The 19,732-nt window shown below is 34.4% G+C and overlaps 2 protein-coding genes across 4 annotated transcripts; both read left to right on the forward strand.

The window, feature by feature from the left end:
• Positions 1-478: 478 nt before the first annotated feature.
• Positions 479-4,840, forward strand: LOC107261112 (pentatricopeptide repeat-containing protein At1g19720). 2 transcript variants are annotated; one of them, XM_015717977.3, is made up of 2 exons: positions 479-3,844; positions 4,215-4,840. In XM_015717977.3, the coding sequence occupies exon 1, from the start codon at positions 860-862 to the stop codon at positions 3,515-3,517; it is 2,658 nt and encodes an 885-aa protein (XP_015573463.1). In that variant the 5' UTR covers positions 479-859; the 3' UTR covers positions 3,518-3,844; positions 4,215-4,840. The 2 variants fall into 2 exon arrangements, with proteins under 2 accessions (XP_015573463.1, XP_015573466.1); XM_015717980.3 differs by having other exon boundaries at positions 479-3,760.
• A 702-nt stretch (positions 4,841-5,542) lies between these two features.
• Positions 5,543-8,295, forward strand: LOC8275789 (jacalin-related lectin 3). Of its 2 annotated transcripts, XM_015717996.3 has the most exons (7): positions 5,543-5,749; positions 5,829-6,047; positions 6,171-6,632; positions 6,708-6,935; positions 7,035-7,403; positions 7,509-7,727; positions 7,823-8,295. In XM_015717996.3, the coding sequence occupies exons 1-7, from the start codon at positions 5,747-5,749 to the stop codon at positions 8,117-8,119; spliced, it is 1,797 nt and encodes a 598-aa protein (XP_015573482.2). In that variant the 5' UTR covers positions 5,543-5,746; the 3' UTR covers positions 8,120-8,295. The 2 variants fall into 2 exon arrangements, with proteins under 2 accessions (XP_015573482.2, XP_015573475.2); XM_015717989.3 differs by lacking the exon at positions 5,543-5,749 and having other exon boundaries at positions 5,817-6,047.
• The last annotated feature ends 11,437 nt before the right edge of the window (positions 8,296-19,732 follow it).

Here is a 19,732-nt window from a genome sequence, read left to right on the forward strand (position 1 = left end):
ATTTATTTTATTATTTATAAATCAAGTTAATTATATAATGATATATTATTTTTTAATTAACTATTGTATTTTTAATAAGTTTTTAAAGTTTTAATTATGAATAATTTATAACATAATTAAATAGATCAATATAAATACAACACTTAATAAATATTCATTTCATTTCTTGCTAACTATTATTTTTTAATAGTTTATTTAAATTAAGAAAGTATTTAATAGATATAATTATAAAAAATCTAGTTAAATTAGATTAAATTATTCTTTTATAAATATTATAAAATTTATTACATCTCTATAATAAAGATACAATAAAAAATTAATATTATATTTATATATAGTTATAATAAATAATTAATTTAAAAAAGAGATTGAAAAGAGTAATAACTAATCATTATATATTTTTTCTTAAACTTACAAATCACTGTATAGTTAGTCTTATCCACCAATGATAATGATATACTAGTAGCCTAAATTAAAATATGAATTTTCCACCTCAAATGCCACTTGGACTTGGTCAAACTTTTGTAAATACCATCTGGCATGGGTCAAACATAAATTTTGCCACTTGGAGAAAGCCAAACCCTTAAGAATGCCATCTGGGCAGCGACAGGACATCGTGCTTCCTGTACGTAATGACACGTCATCTTCCCGCGCAAGGCATTATGGAGCCGTCATCATCACCACGTCATGTGTTCTGGTGCAAGACACGTCAGTATGGCCATTTATCTGACGGTTCTCAGCTAGCTAATGATTGTAGAATTCGTAATTGGCGACGTGGCCAAAACTTATTTAGAGAAATGGACGATGCTATCTCTTCGTCATCCAACCAAAACACAGTAAAGCATCACTAGTGTAAACAATGGAGAACTTGATTATGCCCATAATCAAAAAGTCCCCTATTTCAATCCCAAACGAACAAGATACTCTATCTGCATTCTCAACAAAACCCACCAAATCATCTGTTCCCTTCACCAAAAAAATTACAGACTCGCATTTGAATTACCTCTGCAAAAAGGGTCGTTTAAATGAGGCCGTATCCGCTCTTGAATTGATTGCTCAACATGGCTCCAAGGTATCACCTAAAACTTTCATCAGTTTACTGCAATCCTGCATCGACTGTAATTCTGTTACTCTGGGCCGCAAGGTCCATGCTCATTTTCACTTGGTCCAGGAAAAAAACCCGTTCCTTGAGACTAAGCTAGTTAGCATGTACGCGAAATGTGGATCTTTAAGTGATGCACGTAAATTGTTTGGTGAAATGCGTGAGAAAAACTTGTACACTTGGTCTGCAATGATCGGTGCGTTTTCTAGAGAGCATAGATGGAAGGAAGTTGTGGAATTGTTTTATATGATGATGGAAGAGAACTGTTTACCGGATGCCTTTTTGTTGCCTAAGATATTGCAGGCTTGTGGAAATTCTCGGGATATTAAAAGTGGGGAAATGGTACATTCTTTGGCTATCAAATGTGGAGTGGATGGTTACCCTTTTGTTAATAATTCAATTTTGGCTGTTTATGCAAAGTGTGGGAAGTTAAGTCTGGCTAGTAAATGTTTTGAGATGATGGATAAATCAGAAACGGCTGCTTGGAATGCTTTGATATCTGGGTATTGCCAACATGGACAGATTGAGGAAGCTCAGAGGTTATTTGATGCTATGCGTGAAGAAGGGATTGAGCCAGGTTTAGTATCTTGGAATATACTGATTGCTGGTTATAATCAGTTGGGATATTTTGACATTGCAATGGAATTGATGAAGAAGATGGAAGTTCTTGGCACAAGTCCTGATGTTGTCACATGGACGTCTATGATTTCAGGGTTAGCTCAAAATGATAAGGCAAGTAAGGCGTTGCATTTGTTCAATGATATGATTTTGGCAAGGGTTGAACCAAATGGAGTTACTATTAGTAGTGCGGTTTCAGCATGTGCATCTTTGAAAGTTTTAAATGAAGGCTTGGAAATTCATGCGCTTGCGGTTAAGTTGGGTTTTGTTGAAGATGTGCTTGTTGGTAATTCACTCATTGACATGTACTCAAAGTGTGGGAAGCTGGAAAATGCTTGGAAGGTCTTTGATATGATGCCAGAGAAAGATGTTTATACTTGGAACTCGATGATTGGGGGATATTGCCAAGTTGGATATTGTGGTAAAGCGCACATGCTTTTTATGAAAATGCAAAAATCAGAAACGCAACCTAATGCTATCACTTGGAATAATATGATATGGGGTTATATACACAATGGAGATGAGGATCAAGCCATGGATCTGTTCCGAAGGATGGAAGAGGATGGGAAAATCAAGCGCGATACTGCATCATGGAACTCTCTTATTTCAGGTTATTTGCAAATTGGACAGAAAGACAAGGCATTGAGCATATTTCGACAAATGCAGTCTTTTAGTATTAATATCAATTCCGTTACTATTCTGAGCGTCTTACCTGCTTGTGCGAATTTAATTGCTCTTAAAATGGTAAAAGAAATCCACGGTTGTGTAATTCGCAGAAATCTGGATTCTTTACTCCCTATTACAAATTCACTGATTGACACCTATGCCAAGTCAGGGAACATAGGATATTCAAGAACCATATTCGATCGAGCATTATTCAAAGATTTCATCACTTGGAACTCACTGATTGCTGGTTATGTTTTATTTGGTTGTTCAGATGCTGCACTTGGTCTGGTTGATCAGATGAAAAAGCTGGGCATTAAGCCAAACAGGAGTACTTTTGTTAGCATTATCCTTGCATATAGTCTTGCCGGATTGGTGGGTGAGGGGGAGAAAGCTTTCTATAGCATGATGGAAGATTATCAAATTACGCCATCTTTAGAGCATTTTTCAGCTATGGTACATTTATATGGTCGTTCTGCTAAACTCAAAGAGGCAATGGAATTTATTGAGGATATGCCAATGACGCCTGACTTCTATGTTTGGTCTGCCTTACTGAATGCCAGCTTAATTCATGGTAATTTTGGTTTGGCAATCCATGCAGGGGAAAATTTACTCAACTTGGAACCAGGGAATCCTGTGATTCGCCAGTTAGTTTCACAAGCATACGTTTTATATGGAAAACCAAAAGTTGCTTTAAAAGTGAAATGTCTTAAGAAAAATAACAAAGTACTAAAACTTATTGGAGAAAGCTGGATTGAAGTAAAAAACAACGTGCATTCTTTTCTTGCTGGTGATCAGTCTAAATCTAACTCAGACCTTCTATTTTCATGGGTTCAAAGTATAATAAAAGAAGTGAAGGCATGTGATCTGCAGCATGGGTATTGCATCGAGGAAGAAGAGAAGGAAGAAATCATTGGTACACACAGTGAAAAACTAGCATTGTCTTTTGCGTTTGTTTGTGCACCATCTGCACCTCAAAGTATAAGAATTGTGAAAAATCTGAGAATGTGTGCAGATTGCCATAGGATGGCTAAATATATCTCTATGAAATATGGATGTGAAATATATTTGAGCGACTCAAATTGCTTGCACCATTTTAAGTCTGGGCATTGTTCCTGTGGTGATTATTGGTAAAGTGATCAATTATGAGTTAAGAAGATCAATTGATTGCAAGACCAGTTCCAGCGACGGCATAGTGGCTGACTTATTTGAGGGTTCTGGATATTATTCAAGGTGACATAGATCTTGCTACCGTGCCGAGATGTAGAAGATTTACACATCGTGTATCTTTCGGTTGTCTGGCTTTCTTGCATTTTATGCTAAACCTACGTGTGTGAAACTTCAAATGGCACTTGAGAAACTGGAAACCGGAAGCAGGTATGTTGGACATTATGCGAACATATACAATTGACAGTTGCTGTCAAAAAGATATTCTTCTTTCATGCTCGTCTATGATGACAGGTATAGTTCTGAAGATTCGAGGTTGTAATCAATGTAATTTTTCTCAGTTTTGCTCAAGAAGCATGATTCTGTAGATGACATCTGAATGGATTCATCAAAAAGATGAATAATCGGTTACATTTTTACATTGCTTGGAGGATATTTATATTCTGTTTATAGTTTGTACAGAAACAAATGGATCTTCATTATGAATAATGTTGAATTGGGTACAAATGCTTTCAAAATTAGCCGTCTTAATTTTTTCTTCGGTAGTAATTCTTGGCTGCTTAGCTCATTTCCAACTCATCCCTCTTTCACTTGCCAAGAATTTATCACTGGTTTGGGAGTACTTGTGCTCCATTGGCTAACCTTTTCCTATTCTAAATTGCAGGTTGTGGGAAGTGCAGAATTTCTTGTGGACCAAATTTTGGTTCATTGACGAACCATCGGAATTGTTGGAAGAGCTTTATTATTCTACTCTGCAACAAGCTAATAATTGAACCAATCCATAAGCATCCCATTTTAAAAAGTTATTGCAGGAGAGCATAGATCTTCATGAGCTTCTTTTCTATGCAGAGATCTCTGTCAATGTATACCTGCTGTTAAAAGATATTCCACTTGAAAAGAGATGCTTATCAAAAGTTGTCACCTCCCCTTTAATTTATACTGGAAGATAATTCTGAACAGATAACTTTTGACCTTACCATGATCAAGGAATTGTCTGCTATCGTCAGGGACATCACCACAAAAGGAAATATGCGTCTTTAGAATCATGGACAAGAGGCAATACCTTTCTCAGTGAGCATTATAATCTTTGAGCGCATTATATGGCAACCCGTCAGAAACATGGGCAAAGTTGTTCTGCTAAATCCCTCTCTGTATGGAAGTTAATTACAAGCTCTCTTTATTTATTCATGATAAATTTGTAGAGGTTATTTGGTCTGATGTAATTATGGAATCTATATTGTCCATCTTGCATCTTTTTCTCTTTAATAAATCATTATACCTTTTCGTCAAGAAAAAGAAATCATTACGAACTACAATTAATTTCCTGAAAATTTATGTATATATATATATATATATGAATCAGATTCAACCCCTGGCTATGGTTACATTTGAGATGTTCCAAGCCATGCAATCCCCTGAGCTGGGTAAATGTGTAAATCATTGCTTGATGATTGGAAACATGCAGTACTGTGAAACTTTAAAACTGGTATTACACTGTTATAAGCACGATTTAATAATTGGAAATTATGTTAACCGACAGCATTAGTGGTACTGTGATACAAATCCTTGGCATATGTTATGTATACGTTGGGTGCCTACTAAGGTGCAAAAGGAAGTAAATTTCTGCAGGGTAAGGTTCCATTATCTCCACTAGGATTCATTCTGCCCATCCCCTACGATTAAACGATCTTCTGAAAAGGAGAACCTTTTCGTAAGTGGCCTAGCGAATAATTGAAAGAAAATCTGCCATGTCCTTTCCAGGGCATCTTTGATTTTGGCTACATCATGATGGTGGCTGTGCCATTTACATTATGCTGTTTCCCAGATAATTATCAATATTTCGAGAAGGAATAAATGGCTGAGCTGTTCGGATTTAGATCGTATATATGATTGGTACCCAAAAATGACGGGCCGAAAATGCATTATACTTTTCTACTTCAGAATGATGAGGGTGCTTTTTCTATCTTGCATCTGATTCTCATGTCTTTAATTATCGACTCCTTAGTGGAATAGGGAATTCGCTTCTTCTACAAAGTAAAACGGCTATTTTATACATAGTTTCAAATCAATCACCAAATTATCCTTTTCCGATTTCATAAATTCCAGTCTTATCTTCCCTGATGCTCCGTGAAACACTAGAACCGTTTCCTGTGGTCTTTCAGTTTTCTACTTCTAAGGTCTTTGATCTGCATCGAAATGGTAGCTATTCTTATACTTAGATGCTTGCTTTTCTTAACATGTTATGCTACTTGACTAATCTGTTGATATGTTACCGCAGAGCTTAGCCTTTGGGGATGGCGAGAAGAAACCCATTGCTGTGGGACCTTGGGGCGGTCAGAATGGCTGTAGATGGGACGACGGAGTATACTCCACTGTTAGGCAATTGGTAATAGTTCATGGTTCTGGTATCGACTCCATCCAGATCGAATATGATAAGAAAGGGACCTCAATATGGTCAGAGAAGCATGGTGGAAATGGAGGTAACCGATCAGACAAGGTCAGTTATACACACTCTGGATGAAAGAAATTGTTTATCATTATTAAGTTTGATACTATAGGACCAAAGGACTAACTAAATTTTCTGAAGCAAAGTTTTCCTATTAAAATTTTTTATTCACAGGTGAAGCTTGATTACCCAGATGAGTATCTTGCTTCAGTAAGTGGTCACTATGGTAGCTTAAATCAATGGGGGCCGGTATTTGTTCGTTCTCTTACTTTCCAAAGCAATAAAAGAACGTATGGACCATTTGGTGTTGAACAAGGAACATATTTTTCTTTCCCTATGACGGGAGGCAGGATCGTTGGGTTTCATGGCAAGGGCGGCTATTTTGTTGATGCAATTGGTATATATTTGAAGCCTGTCCCGCAACAGAAGAGTTCCAAGGCTCTGGTCCAAGCAAAGAGTTTTGTCAATAATGGGACTGAAAACATTGGCTACTCTGTGATACAAGGGACTGCAGGCAATAGTTATGATATAGTTGTTGCTGTGAGGCAGAAGGAGGAAAATGGAAGCCTTCTAAAGACCAAACCACTGCTGAAACAAATATCTTCCGAATCCAGCGATGATGAAGCCAATGACAAGGTAAGATATCTCGATAATTATGGATAATTATAATCTTTTTTAATATCTAATTTCTGAATAAGAGCCTTAATTCAGACGCTCAGAAATGAGAGCCTGCCTTCAAAACCTGAAAGCGTGATAACTCATGGACCCTGGGGTGGTACTGGTGGTTATACTTTTGATGATGGGACCAACACAGGAATCAGGCAAATTTATCTGTCACGCAGTATTGGAATTGTATCCATACGAGTTCAATATGATCGCAATGGGCAAGCTGTCTGGGGAAGCAAACATGGAGGAACTGGAGGATTTAAAACTGAGAAGGTGAATACAATTTATGTACGAGTTTATATACTTAGTTCCTACTGGCAAACGAGGATGTTTTGACCCAAAATTTTCATCTCCTTCGTGCACTTTCTGCAGATAACGTTTGATTATCCGTATGAAATACTCACACATATATCAGGGACCTATGGTCCCTTAATGTTCATGGGACCTAATATTATCAAGTCACTTACATTCTACACCAACAAGGGGAAGCATGGGCCATTTGGAGATGAACAAGGCCCCTCTTTCTCAACCAAACCGAACGGAGGAAAGATTGTTGGTTTCCATGGAAAGGAGGGTTTGTTCCTAGACGCTATTGGTGTTAACTTGATGGAAGGAAAAGTGAAGCCTGCTAGGCACTATCTTACTGATGCAATCATCCAAGCAGAAGCAGATGTTACCGAGATTGATAATTCTCCGTGGTCCAATAAGCTAGTATTAGCCAGACGAGGACCGACCGATGAGGTGATACATAAGATCTCATTCTTTTAGGCACATACCATGAATAACACGCAATAGATTGCAATACTATCTAGTTACATTGTTAAGTGGTTAAAATTTTTTTGTTAGGTTGCTTGTTCGGTGGTGAAGGAGCCAGCTCCATGCGGTCCGGGTCCTTGGGGTGGCGATGGAGGAAGGCCATGGGATGATGGCGTATTTTCTGGGATCAAGCAGATATTTGTTACTAGAGCTGAAGCTATTTGCTCAATCCAGATCGAGTATGATCGAAATGGACAATCTGTTTGGTCCGTAAGACATGGAGGCAGCGGAGGAACTGCTACAAACAGGGTAAGCAATTTTGAGTATGATAATTGTAATCAATTTTTAAGCTTGCTTATGATCTTTTGTTTTATTTTTCTAGTTACTTATAAAACATCCTGCAGGTGAAATTGGAGTACCCACATGAGGTACTGACACGTATATCAGGATACTATGGTCCAGCTAGTAGAGATGAGAGGCCAACAGTTGTGAAGTCACTCACATTTTACACCAGTAGAGGACAGTATGGTCCATTTGGTGAAGAAATTGGTACGTTTTTCACTTCAACTACCACAGAGGGAAAGGTAGTTGGTTTCCATGGAAGGTGTGGAGCTTACTTGGATGCCATTGGTGTCCACATGCAGCACTGGCTTGGAAATAACAGAACCTCAAGATCATCTCTTTTCAAAATATTCAGTTGATCCATCCTCAATGCTTCCACATACACTTTCTTCAGTTTCATGAATAATTAAAAATCTTGGCTCATGTTTAATGAAATAATGGATATGTAGCACTTCACCCGGAGCTGCTGGCTGCTTAATCCTGGCCTATCTCATCTTTTGTGTCCTTCAATAACACTATTATAATCTTCTACATATATGAATCTCCTTTCTGGTCTGACTTATAGAAATGAATTCTTTTTTCTTTTCCTACCAAATGAGCTAATCAATGGGGAGAATTTTGATAAATCTTTAATAGAGTATGACATCTTAGACCAAGAGACCCCACCATTGAAACATCAAGATTCATGATTTGCTTACAGCCGTTGGAAACAAAGTCTCCCAAACATGATATGTAGCTACATTAGCCAATCAGAAGGTAACAGTTTATTGATTGCTGCAAATGGTAGAATCATATGTAGAGAAAATTGCAGTCAAATTTAACATTTCTTGGATATGGGGTTCCAAAAATAAGAATATGGTGTTGCTGCAATGCATAACACGGACATAAAGTAGGGAAATATCTTTGAGGATGACGAAAAGAAATCTACAATTACTTTGGGGCCATGGGGTGATCCGGAGGGCGATGGGATACACTCCATAGATTAGGCAATTGGTTATAAATATAGGCGAGGGAAGGTGTTCGTTCATTCACTTTCCAGAGCAACAAAAGAACTTACTGACCATTTGGTGTTGGACAAGGAAATTACTTTTCTTCCCATAAGAGGCCGTAAAATTTGTTGGATTCAATGGCAGAGATGCTGAGGGTTATCTTGATTTTGTTGCTGGTGGAATTGCTACATATATTTAATGCCAGTCTAGCAAACTTATAGTTCTCTTAATTATTACACACAAACAACCAAAAAGAAGAAAGATGAAAATTCTTCTTACGAGCCCTTAGAATTCTTTTGTTTTGTTTAAATGTCATGTGTTTGATATTACCCTTTTTTTGCTTTTATTATTAAAAGTTTACATAGCTTGAATCACATAATCTATTAGATTCTTAGCATGGAAGATAGGAAAATAGTTTATGAACATTGCTTGAATACAAAGCTTGATTTTCCTTTTCCACATAATAAATTAAATTGTGCATTCCTTTGAAATGTAGACTTTGAGTTTGATAAATAATTTGGTATCAGATGAAGTGAGAGTTAAATATGGAATCCCAAACAAATGTATAGAAAAAAATATAAAATTGAATCGAACATTTGAAGGTGAGATACAAAGATATATGTAAAGGAAATGGAATCAGATATCATGAGCGGTAACAAACAACAAAGGATAGTTGGTATTGATGATAAGCAGTGAAAGGTCCTCCAAATAATTTAAAAACATAACCTAGCAAAAAAGTTTACTGTATTTCTATGATGCGTGAAAATCTTAGCATATGCATTCTTCACTTTAACGATAGAAGTTTCCATGGAAGGCATGGAGTTTAGATGCATGCCACATGCAGTAGTGCTGAAATAACAAGCCCTTAACATCATGATATCTTCAGGCTGTTAAAACTGTGAATCTAAGTTGTATTATCATTAAATAACTTTATATACTTTCGTTTTTAAGCTTTTAGCAACAGTCGTGGAATTAATTTTGTTGCAGTGACAACTACAACTGGGTAGCTTGAAGCATATGGGGGAATTTTATAAGACAATATTTGAGGGGAAGCAGCTAGCTATTCGTTTCTTGGAGGGAAGGCAACAGCAGGAATATACTTTGCTGCGATCATGAAAAACTATGTTCTTCTCTTCACAAGTAGAAGATTTTTGTGTCACGTGGCAGACCGGCCACTACCAAAACTTTAAATTAATGAGCAACCCAGCATATGTTTTATTAATTATGTTATTATATATATAAAATAAGCCAATAAAATATTAAAAAGAAGAAAAGAGGGGGACTGAGAAACCTTAAACACAATTCTACTTCAGCTTGACGAAGATGATATCATCCAAACCTTAAACACAATTCTACTTCAGCTTCTTCATCTACCATTTCCTTTGATGAGTTGTCTTTCAGAATTGTTACTCAAATTGCCAAAACCCAGCTCCAACTGAAACTTCAAATTATCATCAACACTTCACTCTCTCAAAACACCCACATAGACCAATTGTTAGGGCTAGCAAGTTCTACCGCGGTTCGTTTAGTCATTGTTGAATGCAGTGCTCAGATTCATGATTACCAGGTTGGGTATGCTCGGGTTCTTAATATTGACTCCACAAAGCCATTTATCGTGGAAGAATTTGTCCCCGCGATAATGAATGCGGTAAAATATTATAAGAAGGTTGATCGTGAAGATACTCACCAATCAAAAAGCAAATTGGAGGTTGATAAAATCATTTCTCAAAGAATATTCACAGATGTGCATGCACACGAGTTCTTTTTTACTGAAGAACCTAAGATAGGTTCTAATAAACTTCACTGCAATTATTGTGAAGAAGTCATTTCAGGTCCAACCTATCAATGCCATGATTGCGATGAGTTCATTCCTCATCGACAATGTGCTGAATTTTATACTAACTTCGATATCATCTTGAAAAATGGTCCGTTCTACCTAAAACCAAACCCATCTGAGTATAACTTTTTTCTGAAGAACCAGTGCAAATTCTGTGGGGACTATTCCTCAAACTGTAATAACTGTCTGCTTCAAACTCATATCACATGAAGGCTTCTACCGACAATTTGGAGATATAGGAAGCATGAGCACCCGCTTAATTTTGTTATCATGCCATTCTGGTTTAACTATGAATATCAATGCATTGCTTGTAGCAGATTTGGAAAGTTTATCAGCTACAAATGTTATCGTTGCAACATCGATCTTCACATCTCTTGTGCAATAAGAATGGTAAATAAAATTTGGTTCAGATTCGTATTGATATTACTACAGGGCTCTTAGAGAAGGGACTCCCTGCGGCTGGCAACCATAAATACATTGTTGTGGGGCCGTGGGGTGGTCCGGGTGGCTCTGCATGGAACGATGGAGTGCACTTAGCAGTTAGGAAATTGATGATAGCTTATGGGTCTTATAGATGTATTGACTCCATCCATATTGTGTATGAAGATGATGCTAAAGGGTCACAACTACGGTCAAAGATGATAGCTTATGTTTCTGGATGCAATTGGTGTGTATTTAAAGCCAATCCAGCAGGCCCAAATTTAATTTGAGGTGACATTATCATCCCCACTTGAACATGAAGATTTTTAGATACAGAAAAGACAAAGGTTGTCACCTAATAAAAAGAACATACAGCACCCTTTGGTGGTTGAGAGAGGAAACCTTTACTTTTCTTCTCCTGTGATTGTTGGGTTCTATTCTATGGCAGGAATAAGTGGCTGTATCTTGTTGGTTGAGAGAGGAAACCTTTACTTTTCTTCTCCTGTGATTGTTGGGTTCTATTCTATGGCAGGAATAAGTGGCTGTATCTTGTTGAAATTGGTATACATTTAAAGGCAGTCTAGCAATAGTCCAAGCAATAGTTACAGTTACAGTTGTTGCCTCTCCTCATGCTATTTCAATAAGGGTTGCTTAAAGTAACCTACCTCACCTGGCTTTCAATAATACTAATTCCTGCTTCATTTGAATTCCCCTTTAATTATAGATACTTACCAATCTCTTTACAATTGTGTGCAACAATTAAATGCCACAAAGATTTCAAAGACGCAAGAATGGTGCGTGACAACTTAATCTAATCGAAAAAGTACCTCTTTTCTTTTTTTCTTTTTTTCTTAATACTAAAGATATCTTTACATTGATGCAATCCTCCTGCAACATGGGCCAAGTTAGCACAGGCTTAACCTAGGGCCAAGTAGCTAGTCCGAAAGCCCTTAATTAACTTAATTGTCGCCAGTTCATGGCTATTATTCGTGGCGCATCACAAGTCTTCACTCTGTTGCTTTTTCATTTTTCTAAAAAGAATTTTTTTTTTTTAGTTATATTCTTTTTGTTTTTGCCAAATTAGAGTGTAATAAGCTCTACTCACCACCCTAATGAAGTAATTTTATTTAAAAAATGGCTCACACATATATTTTGCAATGTAACTCTTAGAAAAACTAAATGTTGGCTATGTATAATACAATCTTTCAATAGTTTTAATCATTAGTAATAGAAACCCAAATAGGAAAAAGAAATTAAAAACTAAACTAAATACGAGGAGTATACTTCTTTATTGGCTTAAGTATTGGCAAGTGCACGTTGTTCCTGGCAATGTAATTGTTGTACTTTTATGGAGTTGGGGGGAATTTCGTAAATGCAAGGGCAATGTAATTGTCTTCTTCATATTAATATTTAAACACATTAATCATAACACTTAGCCAACCTATAACATATGCTTTTATAGACTAACTATGGCGATCTCAAATCTTGGCGCAATGAAAAAACCTATGCTTAATATCACTCGATTGAGGTTCTTTATTCTTCTTCATGTTTAGTTCAGTTATTAACTCTTGTTTTCTTTTTACCCATTAAATCTAAAATGTTTCTATAATTAATACATCCTTTGATTCGAAAGTCAAAAGATTGTACAATATAGGTATATTTTCTTTACTTCAAAATCTAAATGAATTTAAGCATGGAATTCTAATTGAAATAAATTGATAAAAGAATTTCAAAAGAATGAAAATTAATGTTTTACATTGAAACCGGTCTTAGCTTTTACATCATTAGATATAATTGAATTATGATATAAAACCATATATACTTACAATTAAGTTATTTAAATGTGAAAAATATTTTTAAAAAGGGTTTGAATTCCTCATAATTCAACTAAAAACAAAAAACCGTTTAAGAATTTGCATTTTATCACATTTTTTTTCTTATCCTGTAGTTCCCGCTGTCACTTTGTATTTTTCTTTCAGATTTCTCTTAAAAGAGAAAGAAAGAAAACATTTTATTTTTCTCAAGCAATACAGTGTCGTATAATTAGAGATTCTTCAAAAATATCCAGTGGTGAGCTTTCGTCTATGTGACAGATTAAATCCCGGTAGGATGGGAAATAAATTTTATGGAAAATGGGGTGTATCATGTGGAGGCAGGTTGATTGAATTCTAAAAAGACAGAGACATGAGGGTTAATTTCAAATTGGTTAGCTATAATTATAAACACATTCATTTGATGTCTAAATAAAGCCATACAGCCTTTCATATCAATAATTATTGTGTAATTTTGGACTCGAGTGTGCGTAATTAGCATATGATCACAGCCAGCTGAGCTGGTCCCCATGAAATTTAATTAAGGCTGTAACCCATCCATTGTATCTCAGTTGCGATAAACTTAGATTCTGACGGCATCAAATTGCTATTTAGAAGCAGCAAATATTTCATTAAAGAAGATTTCTTCATTGAGCTGGTTTAATATTAAATTTAATCTGTAAAGAAAGAAAAAAAGGAGAAGCATATTTTGGATATGCAAATGCATGCAGATATGTCATTTGAATGGGTAAATTTTTCAATTGATTAATAGTTTTGTGGAATTGGATGTATTTATGTGGATAGGTGTGGACATCAATTATTGTCCATTTAAGAAAAGTTGTTGCTAATAATAGGAGGAATGGACGTTGATGTGTATAAATCGGCCTGCCAAAGTTATGTGGAAAGAAGAACAACACAACCAAAACCTACTACAACATAACGAGGGTCGACTTTCGTTAATTAGGGCAGAAGATTGTATATGTATAGTAGGACCCCTTATTGTCCATTATGGTGTAGGTAGCAACAATACCATCTATCATCATCTTCTTAATAATGGACCAATATTTTGTGTTAGATTTTATTCCTCTGGCCTACCATTTGCATGGAAGAACATACCACCTTCCAGCCACCACTGATTTCACGTATATTTCAACTATGCTTCCTTTTCTTTTCTTTCTTTCTCTCCTGCAAGGAAATTTACATCCTTGAGTATTGCCAACCAAAATGATGATTGTTTTGAGTTAATAATACCAGTCATTTATATAATTTTAATCCATGCATGTATTATTTGATGGTCTTGATCCAAATAGAATATGATATTTTTTCTTTAAAGAAAACAATAGAGCATATTTATTGGTCCTAACCAAATTTGAATTGAGGAATACACCTATCAATACTACTCTGCTTCTATTTGAAGAACAATTATCCTAAAGCTATACGACTTATTCATCTCTTCTGGCTATGTAAAGCATAGCTTATTATCTTTAAAGCTAAGTAATTCTTAATTTATATCATAATTTTGTATCTTGAGATATGTCTTGATCGTCAGAGAGTTAGTGGATGAACATATTCAATATTTTTTGATAATATTCTTTGTGTTACTAATTCAATATAATTGATGATGAATCAATTTATAGACTAAATCATATGACCCGCTCTTGAAGTATTGTCCATTTTCAGTTTATGACTTCACAATATTAACTAATTTGTATGTGCACTTTGATTTAGATCCATTATTCATTATATATGATGATATTTCATATTAACTATGTCAAAACAACTTGAATTTATAAGATTTAATACCACTTTTATGAAATATCTTTTCTTTATAAAGGATGAAATTATAAGAAAATGAACTGAAAAGACACACAATAACTTAGGAGTAGGCCATCATTGGCGCCATCCGTTAGAAAGTTTGAATTTAGCACAAATCCTCTTAATTGAAGAGAGATATTATTATACCATAGTCAATATTGATTAAGAATAAAAAAGACTTGGACCTATCATGGCTTAAAACTATCTCACCCTTTGGAGAATTTTTCCTTTTATTAAAAATAAAATCATAAATTGAAAAATTGAAAAAGAAACAATATTCAAGAACTGGCCACGATGTAATAGATGAGTTGGTCCATCATCATTATTGTTGAATGTGTAATCAAAATGTCACTTTCTATTGTTTTTAGGCAAAATATTGCTTCATCATACAAGAAAATTACCTAAAACATTTAATGAAATTTTATATATCTGAAATTTATCTTTTTATCGCCTTTTCTTCCTCTCGCTTTTCTTGTTTTTTTCATTACAATTTTATTTTTGGGTTTTTTTGCCAATTACCTTTTAGATCGTGATAGGTTTTTTAATTAATATAAATGTGATTTCTCAATTTGAAGAGTGGTAAGTCCTCTTTCCAAAGGCTGAACTAGCTTAGGGCTTAGGATCGTGGCAGAAAATGGTGATATGAGTATTTAATTCTCCTTTAATAGAATAGCTAAAATATATAGAAATTAAATTTGTTATGGAAATAATTCAACTCGTCAAAATACCTTTATATAATTAATGTAGTTTAGTACTATTAAATGGAACGTTCTATCTAGTGAATTGTAATCTATTATTCCATCAACATAATTAATAATTATAAAAAGATATATAGTTTTATATATAATTTTTAATATTTAATTAAAAATATATTTACTAATCCTCATTATAAAATATCTATATTTCATAAAAAGAATCTTTTAGCTATATATTGTCTCTTGGGATTGAATCGAAGCTATAAATATGATATATAAAATTTGAAAGGAAAATGAAGAAAGCAAACTTCAAAATCATCTACAAAATTACTACACTACGCCCTTCTATTTCCAAGTTCCAGCTGCAAATGAGTAAATAGGAGTATTGCAACACGCATAGATTACGACTTTGGTGTCCATGGCTCGATGGTGGATTAGATGGCCCACAGTGCAAACCACTGTGATGGGGTTGCTTGATAAGGCCATGTGTGGATACAGCTTTTGATCTTTGGATGAATTATGAGACAAACTTAGGCTGGCTCTGTTATTATTAGCTTAGTTAGAGCTGCGCTATTATTTTCTTTCAAAATTCACAATCTCACATATGTCATCCCTTTCCATATGAGAATTATTAATTTAGAGTGATGCTATGTGTAGTTTTGTCTTTTGGATATGGTGTCTGTGTGCGTGTCTACAGATTTAGCTTTCTTTCTTCTTCTTCTTCTTCTTCTTTTTTTTTTTCTTTCCCTCTTTTTATCCAAAGGGAAAAACGATAAACGTGCAAAGTGAATATGTACATGAAAAGCACCGTAGCATCCATATGGATGCATATGCTATGTATCGGTTAACATTACTTGTATTATTTGTATATACAAAGGTGAAAGCAACAAATGAAAATGATAATATTAACAAATGGGATTGAGCTGTAAATAAAAGGAAAGCCACCTTCATTAGTTATCATATTCTATATCTCCTTTTTCTAAAGTCTATTATTTGGATTGGTTTAAGTGACTAGGGTTTTTGTATTATAGCACAAGATTATAGCCTACCTTATAAACTGGAAGAAAGGAGAAGAATCTAACCTGAGGAATAATTAATTGATGTCAAGTAGAAAAAGAGACGGATTCTTCCTTATACACTAGCAAGAAAGTGGGCTATGTTTTGCCTTTACAAGTTCTTTTGTCTACAAAGTGACAGTTGTGTAGGTCCCTACTTCCTACTTCCTATTGCTTTATACTTTGAGAAGTAGAGATATATATATATATATACAACTTTTTTTTTTTGTAGTAAAAGATGGGATTCAACTCAAAAGAAAGACAAGATGATGTTATGATAATGGAAAGAGATGCACCAAAAGATTTTCACAAGAAAGATACCAACATAGTGAAATTTTTGGGGAAGAAGGAATCCAGCTGCTTTGGATATTAGGTGTAAAGAGAAAAAGACCGACCAAAAGAAAATTTCCCCCTGTTTTCATTAGTTTAATGGGGAGAATGAAAAAGAAACACTCATAGAGTATAATTAAAAACTCTAATAAATAAGTTGGTAAGGATCATTTTTTGCTTAATCAAGTTTTTAAATTTGAATTTTAAATATGCAGCTGTTTTAAAACTCTTAAGAGAGTATTTTAATACCCATAAGAATCTTATCCGACACGCTCTATATTAAATCTATATATATATATATATATCAAAAAATCCTAATAAACCACCACTCATCTTTCTCATTTTATATATTACTGTTTTTTTAGAAAAAAAAATTATATATTAAAAAGTATAATGCACGTACTTTTAATCTAATTTAAATGATAAAAAGTATAGATTTTAAATTTTCTTTCCACTATATAAGGTATCCCATTTATAGAGAATAGCTATTGTTGTTGTATAGTACTCTAACTTATTGAGCCTCTCATGATTTTTTTTTTTTTTTTGAGAAAAAAAAAAGACATAGACATATAGCACTCTATGATATTATTGGATGGTGAATTATTCAGAACCCTTGCTTAATATTTTATTTATTTTGCCTTTTCTGAAGGTTCTTGATCTTTTACTGTCAAGTCGACGTGAAAAGAAGCTTAATTAGTGACATAAAAAATAGAAGAGAAACACAAAATTCAAAAATGGGCAACTATAGTTTCATGGTTTTCGTCAAGATGGTAGCTAGTACAGATTAATATAAATATAAGCTCATGCTTTTGTCACCCAATTGGGGTTTCATTACCATCAATATTTAAATCATACCAGAAGTTCTTGTTTCGTACTTACCTGTTAAATTTTGCAAATATTCATGTGGTTGGCTGGCGGAAGATGTTTCAATTCTATCCACTTGGTGTGGGTCATCTCGTGTACCTAAAATGTACCCATTCACACATGGCATGAGCATGCAACTGATGAAAAAATAATTTCATTCATCACATTTTGGTGTCTATCCATATATAGAGACTTGATTGAAATGGTTAATTGATCATAGTCATGCTGGACATAAAAATTGCCAGCACCACCACCCACTTGTCAGAAAACTTATTTGCTATATATATATATATATATATATATATATAAATTATGCCTTTATAAACCACCTTAACCATGCACTCATTGTGTGTGTATACATATATTATTAATTTTGATATTTATTGTTATGTATCTAGTTGTAACGAAATCATTATCACACAATCAAAGACTTGGGCTAATGTCATATATATATATATATATATTCCCAGTCGCCAAAAAGAAGTATATATATACACTCAATTATATAAACAAAGGCAAGCAAAAGATAAACCGATCTTAATTAGTGATAGCTCAGGATGCATTAACTTGTTCTTTTCAAACTAAAGGAACACAATTGATATACAAATGGAATCATAAAATAATGGGTCTGATTGTATCATTAATGAGTACTTTATATAAGAAATTAAGAATCCAATCTTTCAAAGAACTTTGTGATCTCTTTGTAGAACTTTTTTCTTATTTTTTTTTTCCATTTCATAAAGAAGAATTGCTTAAAATAAAAGAGAGCATTTCATTTTAAAATAGGGAGAGGCGCCCTAGTCAACTTTGGCAGCAGTGAACAATAGATTTTGTTGACAACTTTATTTTATATTCTTCAGTACTTTAATGCATAAAACTATATTATTATATATATATATCATGCAAGCCTATTCTAGCAACAAACAGAAACAGAAGGACACGAGAAGGATATAACTAATTGTTAAATTAAGTTTTGTGTGGAAATGCTGAAAACTGAAGGCAGAGCAACATAGGTACCTGTGAAATAACCATAACCCTAAAAAAACAGCTCCTCTTTTAAGAAAAAAAGACTAGTCACCAAAGTTGAACTCAGACTGCTGCCCACTTCATAAAAAGGACTTGTCGGAATTCTTTTCGCCGTTCTAAAAAGATTACAACTTAGAATATTGTTTTCAAGATATACACAGTCAGTATATTTCTTCTCTCTTTCTCTTTTAGGTAAATGTACACTTCCAAGGTTTTTAATATATATAAAGACAAGTGCCAATAAGATGATTTCTTTTCTTCTTTTTCTTTTCATTGCTATTTGGACTCTAACTCAGAATAAAATTTGCATTCGAAATATAAAATTTATATCACCCAGACCAAAATATCATACTTTACTTTTTTTGGTGGTGTAGATTAAAAGTTACACACTCATTCTAGGCAGGCATACATAAAATTGCACAAATTGGAAACAAAGATATACATAATTGGGTGACGGACAGGATTCTTTTCCTCCGTGCTTCATTTCTTTTAAAGAATGGAAGGGAACAAGTGTTGTGTTTTACTGATAATGCAATTGTTATTTTGTTTTTGAGGTGTGTAGCTAGAAGACACAACAAAGGTAGATGGGAAGTTGAAATATATTTGTCATATTTAATGGACAAAAAAACATGATTTTAATTAGCTCAAGGAAACATTTTCCTCATGTAAATTTTCACTCTACGAGCATCCAATAATTTGGAACTAACTAAGTTGATGTTGCGCAACAGACAAGAAATTAATTACATTTGGCGAGGAAATTTCAACTGTTCACACTAATAATGTAAGAATACAAGTTAAGGATAAAACGTGGGCATGTTTCCTGGAACACATCAAGAGCCAAGTTAGGGTCAGTATATCTCCCACTACAACCAATCACACCTCAAGTCTCATGTATAATATCGACCCTACATGCTTCTTCTTACACTCTACTCGTCCAGGCAGAATACCTATAAGTCGGTCATAATCAACCCAATTTTTTTTCCTACTGTCCGGAGAATATGATTTATTGAGACCCAGCTAATTTCATGTGCATGCGTAACTGATATTTTGTTAACCTCAGAAATCTTGTCTATGCAACTGATAAAGACTAATCTAGTCCATGCACCAACCGAGTAGAAGGTCCAGACCAG

Source organism: Ricinus communis, chromosome 2 (genome assembly GCF_019578655.1).
Source record: "Ricinus communis isolate WT05 ecotype wild-type chromosome 2, ASM1957865v1, whole genome shotgun sequence".
In the NCBI taxonomy this organism is placed as follows: Eukaryota; Viridiplantae; Streptophyta; class Magnoliopsida; order Malpighiales; family Euphorbiaceae; genus Ricinus; species Ricinus communis.